The sequence below is a fragment of the Haliotis asinina genome, chromosome 4 (genome assembly GCF_037392515.1).
Source record: "Haliotis asinina isolate JCU_RB_2024 chromosome 4, JCU_Hal_asi_v2, whole genome shotgun sequence".
Lineage (NCBI taxonomy): Eukaryota > Metazoa > Mollusca > Gastropoda > Lepetellida > Haliotidae > Haliotis > Haliotis asinina.
In genome coordinates, this window is record NC_090283.1 from 28,426,136 (window position 1) to 28,443,136 (window position 17,001).

Sequence of the window (17,001 nt, forward strand, 5' to 3'; positions counted from 1 at the left end):
GCCATAACAGTGTTCGCGCTACCGCTGACACGTGCGTTTTTTCACGCCAAAAAAAAAAAAAATAATAATAGAACCACTCAAAAAATATTTTGCGCATGTGTTTTGGACGCATATATTCTGATCTTCATAATTTTTAAAAATATCGTAAAACCGCAACATATAAACAAACAATAAATTATAACATGATTCTGGATATTTCTGCACACACTCGTACATAACTGCGATCACTGCAATAACGTACGTTTGACCAAAAGGCCTACATAAAGATGGACATCAGAAGATGGGAGACCCAATGTCATCATGAAGATGAGCAGGATTAGTTAGTTTGTAAGGAACACTTAAGGTTTACGTTCTAAACTGTGCGACGATCCAACATAAACAGCATGTGCTACATGTACACCATGGAATTTCAATATTAAAATATAGCCGACCTCCTGTTAAGTGTTCACTTACATTGACTTGTAGGAAGTTATAAGACTGCATTGCAAACATCAGGCACATGTACCTTTGGTAGTCAAGGCTTAACTTATAGATGTAATGCTTTTATGACCACTTTCATCAATGTCTGATCTTGCTTTTTCAGTGTGTGAACATATTGAATAGACATTTGGCCGTACAACTTTCTTGAGTAATAGTGTTTGCATCGTATATTACTGTAATGCTTTTGAGGAACTATTGATATCTTACCTCTATTTAAGTCGTCCGAAGGGATGGGACAATATTATTCTGTAAAGATGCCATAAAATCCGCAATACCCTTCAACGTCACATCCTGTCATATCATACCATTTCGTATGGGATAAAACCATTTATCACAATAAGCTGGAAAATATCATGCGTTTGATGTTCAGAAACGGACATACTAAATGCTGACCTCATAACGCGATCTATTATGACCTCAAACGTGACCCCATCCCAAAGAAGGTTGTTGACTAAGTCTCATGGAAAATAACTGAAAGTGAACGCGTAGCCAGAAAGTGTGTTGAGGTTTCTTTTCATGGTATAACAAGTGTGGCATTGTCGCAATGTATCGCTTGAAATATTTTTCGCATATTTTCAGTATTTACATTTAAATCATCATCATCATCATCATCATCATCATCATAACACATTTATAATACGCTGAAGTCCATGCAGTCCATGCTCAAAGCACAGATAGAAATTACACAGTGATATTTGAAAAGGTTATCCTGACAAAATGCGTTTTTAACATTGATTTCGATGTTACAAAGTTAGTAGAGTCTTAGATTCTCTTGAAGTTTGTTCCCGGCCACTGGTGCTGCAATGACAACGGTCCTGCGTCCATACTGCACTGTTCTTGTTTTAGGGACAAGTGGATGTTTTTCTTGCGAACAAGAAGGCTTGTGCAGAAAAGGAAGACTGGATAAATATGTAGGTGTTGTTCCAGACAGACAGCAAAAAGAAGGCTGAGAAGTTTAAACTGAATTCTGAAATCCACGGGCAACCAGTATAGAAAGTATTGAATATGATCATTCTTTTTGGATCTTGTCACAAAGGGCGTTGCTACAGTCTGTACTATTTGTAGCTCTTGTATAGGAGACTTCGTTCCACCAGTCGACAGGCATTTGCAGTAGTCAAGTCTGCTCATGACAAGGAATAGAACAGAAGTTGTTGAGGTTTCCGTTGTCAGGTATTGACGGATATTGCCAGTGTTGAGATGAAGCAGGTCTTAAATGGATAAGAGATATTATTGTCAAGAGACAAATGTGAGTTGTCGAACTCGAAGTAATCAATTACAGCGCACCGATCCCTCCGATTAACTGGACCCAAGAGAATAGATTGCTGCTATTCATATTTAGTAGCATGCGGGAGTTGATACTGGCACAACATTGGGACGTGTGTTTCGATGCAATTCCTGTTTGCTCCTTGATACGAGAGAAGCATCTGTACACGTATCTGCATAGTGATGACATAGTGATGACATAGTGATGACATAGTGATGTTGGCCGAGGCAGAGTACTGATCATCAATGATGACGGTCTGAACACGACCTGACAGATACGACTGGAACCAACTGAAAGCTGTATCAAAGACACCACGCCTCAGATCATCGAAGACCTTGACTATTACTCAGTCCTGTGATGACCACGATGTACAAACTACAGATTGCATATGAGGAATGGCACATACCGATATTTCATAAAATGTTCCCAACACTGGATTCAATGATATTGTAACGCACACTACAGAATGATTCGACTGTGGTCATTCTTCAAGCAATTTATGGTGATTCGCCCAAATCATGAGCGTCTGAACTGTACGGTCCTTCGTCGATGTGTGCGAAGTCACAGTTCGCAGTTCAGTGTGTTTTGTGTATTACATTAAAAACATTCATTCGTTCAGTGCCAAAAGCTGAATGCGGCATGTGTAACCAGTTATATATACATTGTTCAGTAGTGTGTTTGAAACCATTAAGACATGTACACGCGACATATATAATATAACTGTGTAACACAAGATATAAGTATAGGAGAAAACAATACAACTGTTGTTCCATGATAACCCACTGAACACACTGAACCCACTGAACACACTGAACACACTGAACACACTGAGTTACGTGGTACAATCTACTTCATCACCATGGACATTATCTACCGGTAACGTAGACGTGGCGAATAGTCATTGCTGGGGGGTTTATGCGGTTTTAACTGCAGTCCCAAACGTCACCGGGCTCCGAAATCGATATGAAGGTGTATCCTGCTTGGCTGTGTGCCACTTGAATACAAAGGCTACTTGGGGACAAGATTAAGTGCTTAGTATATTCTATAAAAATCTGTATGATGAAATGAATATGAACGTGTGTGAGATTGCACAATTGTTATTGTCATTTGATCAACATAGATTACACATGAACAATCTACAATCTATCTGTCTTTTCATAGGAAATGGTTTACAGGTATACAGTTAGATATGTTTAGATAGACTGAAAAACAAACTAGACAGCCAATTTCATTCCAACATATTTCATTAATTTCTCCAGGGAGAAAATCCGCTATATCGCCAGTATTCCTACATATATATGGCTATGGCTACACCTTTCCAGAGTGGTTATACTTTATAGAACGATATCTTTATATGTTCGTTATATGGAACGCGTCATTAGGTTCTTGACAATATAGATGACCAATCTTTATGGACGATTAATCATATAACAGAAACTGTATGAGAAGCTATACCGAAACGTCGGTTAAAATAAAGAAGTTGATTATCCATGAAGTTTTGTCGTCTCTACACCACCAACTTCTAGAATGACACTACAGCAAATCCTCACAATATGTATAAGATTTGATGCACATGTATCGTGCTTTGTGTACTGATATTGAACGAACTTGTCTGCATTTCGTAATAGTCAAACGGGTCTGTCGATATACAATTCTGTCCCCAGTACGATCTACTTCAGGGGAAACATGGAGACATTGCCTCGGGTCAGTCTGATATCGGGATCTATCAAACCCATCTGCATATTTATTCGTACGCAACTCGCATATTGTGAGGGAAGAATTGTGTGGGTATTATGTGTATGTTTCACTATCCACCACGCTGTCGTGAACCATCAATTGAAGATTGTCTATGGACGTTTGTAACCTCCTTCTTCCTTTGGTATGGTCTGTTACATGTCATCGTGTATAGGTGTTTTCCATATCATGCGTGACCCATGTGTTTCGCCCACTACTGCGTGAATTGTGCAGACAGAGTCAATGTTCCTCACAACACTCGAAATATGTACGCGTACACACATCGGATAATAATAGCAAGTACACAGGAAATGAAAACTACCTTGAATGTGTAATGACCTGAAAAATATTTCCACTTTGACAACCATTTGCAAATGTCGCATGAACCGCATTTACTTATCAATCAGTTTTGTACATATTCATGGGTGTTGTCTACAATTTGAACCAAACAATACTAATTGGCGTTGACTTTTCTGTAAAACGTCGTATCAATCAATCTTTATTCGGTACTTAAAAGGCCACAGGCCTATAGCAGATCGTATCAATGTAGTATCAATATCAAACGTCGTATCAATGTAGTATCAGTATCAAACGTCGTATCAATGTAGTATCAGTATCAAACGTCGTATCAATGTAGTATCAGTATCAAACGTCGTATCAATGTAGTATCAATATCAAACGTCGTATCAATGTAGTATCAATATCAATGTAGTATCAATATCAAACGTCGTATCAATGTAGTATCAATATCAAACGTCGTATCAATGTAGTATCAATATCAAACGTCGTATCAATGTAGCTACATGTATCATAATGCTTCCAAATGACGATTTCTCAAATCCAGATGTATCCTTGTTTGGCTTATAGGGTACAATATGTAAAGTTCTTATCTTTGTAAATGTCTCTTACTAGCTCTTTGATAGATTTCTCTTTTAATCACAAGTCATTTCACTTGCTTGAACATCGTCTGAACATATGATCATCAAATTGGACACCTTAAAATGTCTTAAAAACCCTGTAGCAACATGTGAACCATGGGTAAAAATTGTGACTATACGGGATTAAATACAAGTTGAAGGTTATCACAATGACAAAACATGAGTTACCCTTGGAAACGAGGACTGCGGTGGCAATGGCAGCAGCTATTCCCGCTACGACAAGGAGGACCATGATGAAGATAGTGATGTAGACAGCGCGAGGTCTGGAAGATGCTGGTGATTCTGACGTGTCTTCACTGAATGACCCTTGCATACTCGGGTCAAGGTCGTTCTCCTTGCCTGTGTAGCGGTTAGCATGCTGAAAATCAGACAGATGACTTTGTGTTTCCACTGCCACGACAAAATTACACGGTTCATCAGAAAGTTAAAAAATACATCAAACAGAGTATAAGTTAAGAAAGTACTTACTCTGCAACAGATTATATACACGTGTGTAAATATACATGCATATGTCGCTCGAGTGGTAGTGCTGTTTTATGTATTTACATACAGCGGCTTTGTTTATATCTTTATAGGTTGCAGAAGATACCAAGACACCTCCAAGGCCAAATTCACCTCTCAGTACTGTCGACGATGACATGGACGTTCCTGAGGATGTCAGTCGTGGTTTACCTTGCCTACTATGCTATATGTGCAAACCACACCGATATAGTCTAACATATTCAATATAGCTGAACGGCGTATAACAGCATTCTTACCAGTAAACTACTCTCACATTGACAATTGAGGACAAACAACGCCAAGGCAATAGTGCAAAAACTGGAAACAAGCCACGTCAGTTATGTTATCTGCCAATCAGTCACCCAAACACCTATAGTGTAAAGATCCTGTGTTTTCATGCAGGTATTAATGAGTATAATTCATGTTTTATTCTGATTAAACACTGTACTCTGTTTAGTGACAACCTTAAAATGCCCACGGCATTAAGCCTTTTGTTAGTCTACAGCTAAATACTGTTCATCTCGCATTCTGTGTAAACCACACCCCGTACCCTGACCTCGGCCACCATAAACACCGAGGATGGACCAGGAAAAAGATTTAATCTTCTCCGCCGAATCAGTGAATGTCGCTAAAGCACTCATGGAAGTCTTGAAATCCAAGTCGCACCCTTAATATTTAGTTCATTGTCCATTATAAGCACTTTGTAGCTGTGAGAAGTATTCATCTCGTACACGTTGACATTTCTGACACAGGAAAACATGATTTTCACTTTCACAATTCCCTGAGCATCACAGCGTAAGCAGTGGGGTATGTCGGTAATGATGATTTCAAGTTAGACCAATGCAACCCAAACTGCCTGTTAAGTTGCGTTTAAAATTTATTTAGGATATGCAAGGATGACTTGCGACAAAGTATTTGTGGCAATACTGTCAATACTCATCGTTGTTACAGCGTGAGGCTGTTTAGCTGACATGATATGGTGAAGTGAGGTTGTGTAGCTGACATGATATGGTGCAGTGAGGCTGTGTAGCTGACATGATATGGTGAAGTGAGGCTGTTTAGCTGACATGATATGGTGAAGTGAGGCTGTTTAGCTGACATGATATGGTGAAGTGAGGCTGTGTAGCTGACATGATATGGTGAAGTGAGGCTGTTTAGCTGACATGATATGGTGAAGTGAGGCTGTTTAGCTGACATGATATGGCGAAGTGAGGCTGTTTAGCTGACATGATATGGTGAAGTGAGGCTGTGTAGCTGACAAGATATGGTGAAGTGAGGCTGTGTAGCTGACATGATATGGTGAAGTGAGGCTGTGTAGCTGACATGATATGGTGAAGTGAGGCTGTGTAGCTGACATGATATGGTGAAGTGAGGCTGTTTAGCTGACATGATATGGTGAAGTGAGGCTGTTTAGCTGACATGATATGGTGAAGTGAGGCTGTGTAGCTGACATGATATGGTGAAGTGAGGCTGTTTAGCTGACATGATATGGTGAAGTGAGGCTGTGTAGCTGACATGATATGGTGAAGTGAGGCTGTTTAGCTGACATGATATGGTGAAGTGAGGCTGGGTAATGATAAATGATGTGTTAATGATATGTCAATAGAAATGAGTGCCACGAAAGATTTAAAAACACTGTCCGTGTTTTTTCTTAGCAATATGGTCATTTGTAAACGTGTATGTACATTAGGTGAAACCTGATCGAGCAACTATTATGTTAAAACTCGAAACACTTTTCACTGTGTTCTCCGTTTAATGTAAATTAAACGTAAAAATTGACTTGGAATGCGACCTGTTGGTCTTCCTTATCCAATTATATCATACATGTATGCACGACTGACTTTCTTTCTTGCTCATCCATATTCGTGAAGATTGTCGTTGTGAATACAAGATGTTAATACCGAGGTGAAGGCACCTTCACGTGACATGTCTCTGTCATACATTATCAACACATCTAAGTTATCATCAACACACATCTAAGTTATCATCAACACACATCTAAGTTATCATCAACACACATCCAAGCTATCACACATCTAAGTTATCATCAACACACATCTAAGTTATCATCAACACACATCTAAGTTATCATCAACACACATCTAAGTTATCATCAACACACATCTAAGTTATCATCAACACACATCTAAGCTATCATCAACACACATCTAAGTTATCATCAACACACATCCAAGTTATCATCAACACACATCTAAGTTATCATCAACACACATCTAAGTTATCATCAACACACATCTAAGTTATCATCAACACACATCTAAGCTATCATCAACACACATCTAAGTTATCATCAACACACATCCAAGTTATCATCAACACACATCTAAGTTATCATCAACACACATCCAAGCTATCACACATCTAAGTTATCATCAACACACATCTAAGTTATCATCAACACACATCTAAGCTATCATCAACACACACCCAAGTTATCATCAACACACATCTAAGCTATCATCAACACACATCCAAGTTATCATCAACACTTCCATGTTATCATCAACACATCCAAATTATAATTCTACACATATCTGTCCCTGACATGCGAGTTGCCATCAACACATATCCAACTTATCATCAACACGTGCAAGTTGTCATCAATACATGCAAGTTATCATTTACACATCCAACTTATCATCAACACGTATCAAGGTTATCATCAAGACACACCTACGTTATCATCAAGACACATCCACGTTATCATCTACACATCCAACTTATCATCAACACATATCAAGGTTATAATCAAGACACACCTACGTTATCATCAAGACACATCCAAGGTATCACCAACCCATCCGAGTTATCATCAACACGTGCAAGTTATCATCAACACATCCATGTTTGTTAATTTGGTATTACAGGTCAGTATAGAATACAGGCCGATCATCCTCCTGTTGAAGGGGTTTCGTGTATTGAGTGAGTGACGACAATGTAAGTATATATAAATCCTTAATATACTAGGAATAGGAAATCTGTCACTGATGGCCAGTAACATATACATTGTCACACGTATAGGTTAAAACTAGTTGATACCAGTTAACAAAGTGAATGAGTTTACTTTTACGCTGCATTTAGCAATATTCACTTACACGGCGGATTTAAAAGAATAAATGACTAAACAACACATTGTATAAATGGCTATAAACTGCCAGCAACTGACACTAGATCACCATATTTGGGACCATTGGGACTATTGGGATCTTAGATGGATTTACATTACATCTTCAACCGCTGGCGAGCTGGCGACAATTTGCTAAATCTTACTCTCTCACGGGAATAATCATTTCAGGTAGATTGTCTTCTTAGAATAGTAATTAATTAATACACTATGACGTCATGAATGATGTCAGTGACTCTATTTGTTTGTGTAGGGCGAATTTATGACATGTATGTGCATGTCTTCCTCAAAAGAAGGGACGGAGGAAGAAGACAATTGGAGGGTGCAGTCGTCAGTGTGAGGAAGCGGTAGGAGGAAGGGGGTGGCAGTGATGGATATTTTGGACACGTATCACTTCAGGCGTTCTTCCACAGAGAGCGGCCACAGGCTGATCACTGGGTGATTGTTCACAACGTTAAACCAACCTCACTGATTTGAGAACTTAACTCTGCAAAGATAGTAAGGGAACTGTAATTTTGATTTACGATTGACATAAAATTGGTGATATATTGGAGATATGATGATAACGAATGTTTTAGAAGGGCATCACTACTTACACTCCATTATAACTATTGTTGTTTGAACACTAATGGCTCTTGAAAGATGATTCATGAATGATGTGAAATTTGCATTTTCATTTTCAAACGAAACAAACCCCGACTAGAAACAACAGTAACAACTGTGTGATGTACGATGATTGTCACAATTAACAGTCTACACTTACTTCCTGACCTCGAAAACCGTCAAAATCAAGAATGCCAGCCCATGCATGTGTATACTATACGTTGTGTTTTATGGATGATGATAAAGAGAAATGGTTTTGCATTCATAAGATGTCTGCGTGTGGAAGGTTTGTTAAAGCTTATACGTCCTTTTCAAATTATACGTTCAGGTTCCCCTACTTTTTCAAGAGTATATCATGCATGATATATTTGAGAAGATAGTATTCAAAACGACGCGTCATCACCTTGTCATCTGAAAACACTAGAATCTCGATATTTTGCAAATAATGAAAGATTTCTGTGACGACAAGTTGTGATATCGAACACAGTGTTACGTCTGACAATAAATACCTGAAGTTACTTACTTACCCCATAAAACACATGTCTGGTGGAAGGAAAACGGTACTGCCAGCTGAAACCATAAAACGAAACATAGATTGCAACTATTGTAGGATGGATTATTACAGCGTCAAAATATTCAATCAGATAATATTTAGTTAGAAGATATTCAATGAAAATTAGTCTTCAGCAACCCATTCTTGTCCAACAAGGCGACTAACAGGATCGGGTATTCAGCCTCGCTGACTTGGTTAACACAAACACTCAAACTATTTAATCAGAACCACATACAAATCTGGTGACCCGTCGTTGTATGAATCCATGAATGTATGTATTCTACAAATTATAGGTAGTCCTGAAGGTGTTACTTACCCTGTATAGAAGGGCTCCATGGAAGGTTTGCGGGTAGGTTTCGAGCGTCCATCCATGTTGAGGGTACACAGTCAGCACGTGACGTGTGGTAGGTAAGGGTAACTCAAATACCGTGAATGCTCTGGGATCAGGAAGTTGTATGACACTGAAGTAGCGATAGACAGCAAACAAGATCTTTTTCAGGTTCACAAGGTGACTTAATACTATTTGTATGTTTGTCATGGTTATATACGGGTGGAATGAAGTGACAGGTGACTTCCTGCTTGGCGGGCACCAGAGCGTACATGCTGTACCAGACAGCCAGAGCCAAAGACATGCCTATAGCACATAGTAATGAATAAATGATTTCGTTCAGAACACCCATGCTTGTTAATGCGCTTGAACAAATGATTGCACCTTGGAACCTACGAAGCACGTTCTAATACAGTACGTTAAGTTTTTGTAAGATTTATATATACACATGTACTGACAATTATGTAACACGCCTATGTTTGCAGATAAGCTAAGTATACTTTATTGTTCATGAACACATAACATTAAACAAAATTAAAACTGATTTATCAGGGGAACAGCAGTTTGTTTTGAGCAGAGCTAGTAGCAGGATGTGTGTGTGTGCGCGCGTGTTTGCAAGCGTTTTTTATGCACATGTATGTTTTGATTTGGTTATGTATATGTATATATAAAACCGTAACTGGCGCCTCTCCCCGTGGCAGGCTTTCGCTCGTTAAATACATTTTGAAACAGCTCGTTGTAGGAGAAATGATATTTGACAGACACGAGTACAGTAATCTCTATTTCTACTTACCAGAAACGTGATACTATTGAGGGCGATCGATCATGTACGATCTACCTTCATTGTAGTGTCAAGATCGTTTAGTATCATCTTTAATCGTAAAACATAAAATATTATCAGCAAAAAATACAAACTTTTAACTCTTAATGTGGTTGAGGAAAGATTAAACAATTCATTTAATCACCAAAGCATAGCAGCTGGATTGCTGAAGCTGACTATTTACGCAAATGAGGAGGTTGGTATTGTAGCCAGGGAATGGGAGCATAGGTCTTTGATGGTGTGCTACAGCAAGTGTGGTATTGTAGCCAGGGCATGGGAACACACGTTCTGAGATGGTGTGTTACAGTCAGTGTGGTATTGTAGCCAGAGAAAAGGAACACATGTACATCACGTGAAACTAATCAATATACTAACCGTATATTCAATAAACTTCCCACCCAGGTAAGTCAAGGTAGCTTGGTGACGTTATTGTAGACAGGGAGTGGGAATACACGTTCTGAGATGGTGTGTTACAGCAAGTGTGGAATTGTAGACAGGGAATGGGAACACATGCTCAGACATGGTGTGTTACAGCAAGTGTGGTATTGTAGCCAGGGGAAAGGAACACACGTTCTGAGATGGTGTGTTACAGCCAGTGTGGCATTGTAGCCAGGGAATGGGAACACACGTTCTGAGATGGTGTGTTCCAGCTAGTGTGGCATTGTAGCCAGGGGAAAGGAACATACGGTCTGAGATGGTGTGTTACACCCAGTGTGGTATTGTAGACAGGGGAAAGGAACACACGGTCTGAGATGGTGTGTTACACCCAGTGTGGTATTGTAGACAGGGGAAAGGAACAGACGTTCTGAGATGGTGTGTTACACCCAGTGTGGTATTGTAGCCAGAGAATGGGAACAGACGTTCTGAGATGGTGTGTTACTGCCAGTGTGGTATTGTAGCCAGAGAATGGGAACAGACGTTCTGAGATGGTGTGTTACTGCCAGTGTGGTATTGTAGCCAGAGAATGGGAACAGACGTTCTGAGATGGTGTGTTGCTGCCAGTGTGGCATTGTAGCCAGAGAATGGGAACAGACGTTCTGAGATGCTGTGTTGCTGCCAGTGTGGTATTGTAGCCAGAGAATGGGAACAGACGTTCTGAGATGGTGTGTTACTGCCAGTGTGGTATTGTAGCCAGAGAATGGGAACAGACGTTATGAGATGGTGTGTTGCACCCTGTGTGGTATTGTAGCCAGAGAATGGGAACAGACGTTCTGAGATGGTGTGTTGCTGCCAGTGTGGTATTGTAGCCAGGGGAAAGGAACAGACGTTCTGAGATGGTGTGTTACAGCCAGTGTGGTATTGTAGCCAGAGAATGGGAACAGACGTTCTGAGATGGTGTGTTACTGCCAGTGTGGTATTGTAGCCAGAGAATGGGAACAGACGTTCTGAGATGGTGTGTTACACCCAGTGTGGTATTGTAGACAGGGGAAAGGAACAGACGTTCTGAGATGGTGTGTTACACCCAGTGTGGTATTGTAGCCAGAGAATGGGAACAGACGTTCTGAGATGATGTGTTACTGCCAGTGTGGCATTGTAGCCAGAGAATGGGAACAGACGTTCTGAGATGATGTGTTACTGCCAGTGTGGTATTGTCGCCAGAGAATGGGAACAGACGTTCTGAGATGGTGTGTTACAGCCAGTGTGGCATTGTAGCCAGAGAATGGGAACAGACGTTCTGAGATGGTGTGTTGCATTCAATGTAATCTGAGTAGACGATATGTACATCTTTTGAAACTAATCAATATACTAACTGTATACTCAATAAACTTCCCACCCAGATAAGCCAAGGCAGCTTGGTGACGTTACGTGTGTGTAACAATGAAAATGAAAACCAACCGTCTAACGTTCTTTTGCTTTCAAATTTATGTCAACATCTAACTGTAATTAATTACGAAATTAAACATTCATTCAATGGAATTTGCAAATACGACCGAAAATATTCACAGGCGTCTTCGGTTTGGTTATTCTTACCGTAAAGTATGAGATACAATAAGTGCTGGGAGATCATTACAAGTTCACCTCCAGCCATGTCAGATATGTGAGATTATGTGTTTGAGTTTTGTTTCTGAGTCACAGAGCCTTGGGGATTAATGATATGTCACTTAATAGGACATGGACGTTGGGACACGGGGTACAGGTCAACAGAATTACAGTATCTCCAATATTTCTTGGGTAGTCTTACACTTACTGACTCATACTTGATAAAAATTGTCAAAATCTCAAACCTCTGTTTCAAGTATTTTGTTATATTTACGAACGTGAAATTCTGCATAGTGTGTTTGTGGCGGGTTCTTCGTCTCGTTAGCCAAGCATACTTGATATTTCTCTGTTAGAAAATCGGTATTGACCAAGACATGATCGTGATACACGTACCTGTTTCAGTGAAGCAGTGCCCCTTGCCATGTCTGTGTAACTGGCCTTGTGCATGCACAATGTAGCTGACTATGTCTTCCGTCTGAGACACTCTATCTCAGTAATCTACGCGCAGCTCTTTCTGTAGGCTGTTCGACCAACTGGAACGCTGGTTGCTTCTGTTGTAACTGAAGGTTAGAGAATATCGTATGTTTAACTTGTCTTTGTCATTCAAAAGATACAGCTTTGATGACTAGCCTGTTTGATCTAAAAGTGAACCTGATTATCAACACTCGTGTACCTGTTAGGCTGTCAGTCTCACTAACTCGTTTATGTGATAATCCCATAGTAGGTGTGCTATCTGTGTGTAATAACAGTTGTTTTATCCGGGTACAGATGCTCATTTTATGTCCCTGCTTATATACAATAAAATATCAGTTAAAACAGTCCACTGGCTAATTTCAATGGGGTTTCATTTGAGTGAATAAAATATTATATTATTGATTAAACTTCCTACAATGCATATGTCAGAAAATTGGTAAATATTTCCCAACAACACGCATTATGAAATCAGTATAGCTATAGATCTTGATCAAACTGATGTGAACACGTACGACTAAGTCAGTTGAAGTGTTTGGACAGCTGCAAAAGACGCCCTTTGTATGTTGTGGACACCTGGACCCACAACACTGCATGGCGTGACATCTTGGTTCTTGATCTTAACTTGTTACTTGTGACACTGCTGTGGGTCCACAACGTTTTCGTGTCTGGTATTTGTGATATCTAAAATCTCCTAGAAGTGTTTTTTGACATCTGAAGAACATTTAACATTAAACATGCGATAGGTGGATAAAAAGTGTATGTGCACTAAGCTTTTGGAAATTGCATGTATCATATTTGCAGACTGGGTTTGAAAGCATTACAGAAGGTTACACCTCCACGCGAGCATCAAAATAGCATATCCCTACTGAATAAAATAGACAAAGTGACTATAGCGTTGACATCAACTGTTTCCATCTGAGAGAGATCCAACAAACAGACAACTGTGTAGGGTGTTGATGTGCCTACCTGTTTTCAGCGGAGTTCAAGCAGAGAAATAATGGTACAAGTGATTATGGATAACCGATGTCTTATCACATGGTCGGCACAGTACACATCTTTCATGATAAAGTTGGGAACATTCGGGAGAATGACCAAGGCAAGAAAAAGACTCCAGCAAGCCGGGTTCCACTGTAGGCATCTGTCATGAGAGAGTTGGGAACATTCTGGAGAAAGATCTGGGCATGACAAAAACTTCAGCAAGCCGCGTTCCGTGGCTTCTGACGACTGACCATAAACACTCCTGGGTCGTCCTCTGTTGTGAGAATTACCAAGCAGGCCAAGATTTTGTAACGTTAATCAGTTGGTCCTCCACTGTTTGCCTCAGACGCAAATGCTGTCAAAGCAACCAAAAGAAAAAAGCGTTGCCTCCGACATAGACGTCTGCTCCATCAGCTTGCAACACGATGGTATCGGTTTCGGAGATTTTAAATATGGTCTACATCCCAGTAATTGTAAAAGCAAGTCTCAAGGATAAAACTGTTTCAATTTATTCAAAGTCTTTTTTTCAGCCTTGACGGCAGTGCATGACCTGGTTTCGACTCATTGACCATCCACTGTATTTATCTGCAGTTTCATTACAGCGATATCCTTTACGACATGACGTCATCGCGCCTAAGTGATACCGCTAATTCAAGCTAGTTTGGTATGATAAATATTCTATTGTATGTTGATCTGTCTGACGGAGTGTTGAATGGCCTTCCACATATCGAGATTTCAGAATGTAATCTAGTCTTTAATAAGGGCATTTAGCGTGAGTGTTTCTTATACAGGTATTTATCTAAACACTGACATGGCAGTTTATTCAACCTTAACGGTTTGTGCGGTGTGACCTAGCCTTAAAAGTAAAGGCACCTCTCTATGTTGTAAAGAGATACGATACGTCCAGTGCAGAGATTGCTTATATGTGCAGAGGTCTCGTTCTTTGAACATCACATTTGCCTCACTGGTATAGTTTTTTTTGTTTTGTTTTTTCAGAAGCTACTGGGTATGTTTTCAAGCGATCCTCGCGTCATTGAACAACGACAGAACGAATCATCATTCACTGTACAAACAGTTACGTTTTCTGACTGCGGAATGACCAAAGCTCCACCCCATACTCAGTCACACCATTTGAGCAGATTTGGACATTTCGAAATATACATGCGTGTGCACATGAAAATGTTACTATGAGTTCACCTTGGATAAAGTGATTGGTATGATTAAGGCTTGAAAATCGTAAAAAAATTGAGTATCCATTTGTCTGTTATTGAGCTTCAACATGGAAAACCTCTTTATTATAGGAAATAATGGAGCAAGGAAACACCTTATAGGATGAATGAAACTTTACTTACTGATCTTCAGTGAAAGATGAAGTGATGAAATGCATGTCTAGACAGTTAGCTATGATATGTTACACTTGTGTTACAATTTTTGCAGTGTTCAGACACTTATGTACCTTTTGCCAATCTTTCACATACCAATATTTACATACTGTGCACATTTGCACTTATCTTACCTCGCATATAAATAAAAATAAATACTGTCTGATAGCCTGAGCGCCCTTGTATTAGTTTCAGTGTACCCCGTGTAAAGGCGAGGTGTATTGTACTACTTCGTGGTAGTTACTTTTTTATATCCAATAACATTAACTACACGGAAATTACCGATGTTTTGCGAATGGAAATCGAGGGAGAGGAGATAACTCTATATCTGTTTGTCTTGTGTCCATTGCAAAAGCTAGCAATGGCTACGAAAACATTTGACTCTCTTTCAAATAAATAAGTTTCGACAAAATGTTCAAATGTAGTCCCAGTGAATATTAAGAAGGGGAATTACATCGCGGCGATTTTACTAAGACAATGCCCACGGGAAAGCACAGTAAGATGCAAGATTCGAACAGTTGAAGTATACAATCCGACCGACATGCTTTTGACAGTTCACAATTAACATCGGGATGTTTGGTAAGATAAATACGTTGTTCAGTGGTCCCTCGGGGACCATGGGTTGAGGTACACTCGGTTTTTGTTTATGCTCACTGTGCCGGTCGGGCAAACACACATCGAGGCCCGAAGACGAGGGGAACATCGAGGGTATCACAACCCCTCGTGACCAGTGAACAACCTACAATGTGTAAATGTATCTTTCCACATGCTTAAGGCTACATACACATTTCTCCTGTCGTGAGGAAACGAGGTCACGTGACATGTACAACTGTTACTGTGTTTTCTGTAATTTGTATGCTCATTGATTAAGTGATAATTATGATTGGGTCACAATGTTTAGATTTTTTATGTTTGGATCACATTTCGTTTCACGGCAGTTCACTAAGCGTAAAAAAATTGGGGAATCATTTGACATTTGAGATCTATTGTGAAATTTATTAACTGTTTGCACTTTTGCAACAATTTAATTGTTATACCAGCAAAATGGTGTTTGAACTTGAGACATTGTTATTGTCCCTTGACTCTGAGACAGTAAGTCAATTGCGCTAACAGATGTTTTGCAAATTTATTCACATTTCAAGCTTGATGCCAACAAGCCATGAGGAAAGTTCAGATTGCGAAAATTGTGTTGAATCACTTTTATTGCTGAGGGAGTTTTCGAAAATGATGGTTTGGAAATGGTTCAAGAGGAATGTTCAGATTAGTTGGAAATACAGAAACCTGAAAACTTCAAAAAGAAGAAAACAGGAAACAGAAAAAGAAATGGAATATAGAAAAGTAAAAAAAGCAATGGAAGATAGGGAAAAAAGAAGAAAGATAAATGAAAAAGTTTGAAATGGAGAAGGAAGAGTGAGTGAGTGAGTTTAGTTTTACGCCACACTCAGCAATATTACAGCTATATGGCGGCGGTCTGTAAATAATCGAGTCTGGACCAGACAATCCAGTGATCAACAACATGAGCATCGATCTGCGCAATTGGGAACCGATGACATGTGTCAACCAAGTCAGCGAGTCTGACCACCCGATCCCGTTAGTCGCCTCTTACGACAAGCATAGTCGCCTTTTATGGCAAGCATGGATTGCTGAAGGCCTATTCTACCCCGGGACCTTCACGGGTTGGAGAAGGAAGAAATAGAAAGAGAATTGAAATGATATATGGAGGAACATATGGGTGGGAAACATACCATGACAACGTATGGATTGGAAACATACCATGGCAACGTATGGATTGGAAACATACCATGGCAACGGATGAAAGGG

The 17,001-nt window shown here is 39.7% G+C and overlaps 1 protein-coding gene across 3 annotated transcripts in view; it reads right to left on the reverse strand.

The window, feature by feature from the left end:
- LOC137281477 (serine-rich adhesin for platelets-like) overlaps positions 1 to 12,832 on the reverse strand; it is a 33,483-nt gene extending 20,651 nt beyond the window's left edge. For all 3 annotated transcript variants that reach the window (XM_067812723.1, XM_067812724.1, XM_067812722.1), the window contains exons 1-4: positions 12,740 to 12,832; positions 9,535 to 9,679; positions 9,193 to 9,235; positions 4,585 to 4,774 (exon numbers count right to left, since the gene is read on the reverse strand). In XM_067812723.1, coding sequence (XP_067668824.1) covers positions 4,585 to 4,774; positions 9,193 to 9,235; positions 9,535 to 9,590 — 289 coding nt within the window. In that variant the 5' untranslated portion in view covers positions 9,591 to 9,679; positions 12,740 to 12,832. The remainder of the gene's footprint in view (positions 1 to 4,584; positions 4,775 to 9,192; positions 9,236 to 9,534; positions 9,680 to 12,739) is intronic.
- Between the last annotated feature and the right edge of the window lie 4,169 nt (positions 12,833 to 17,001).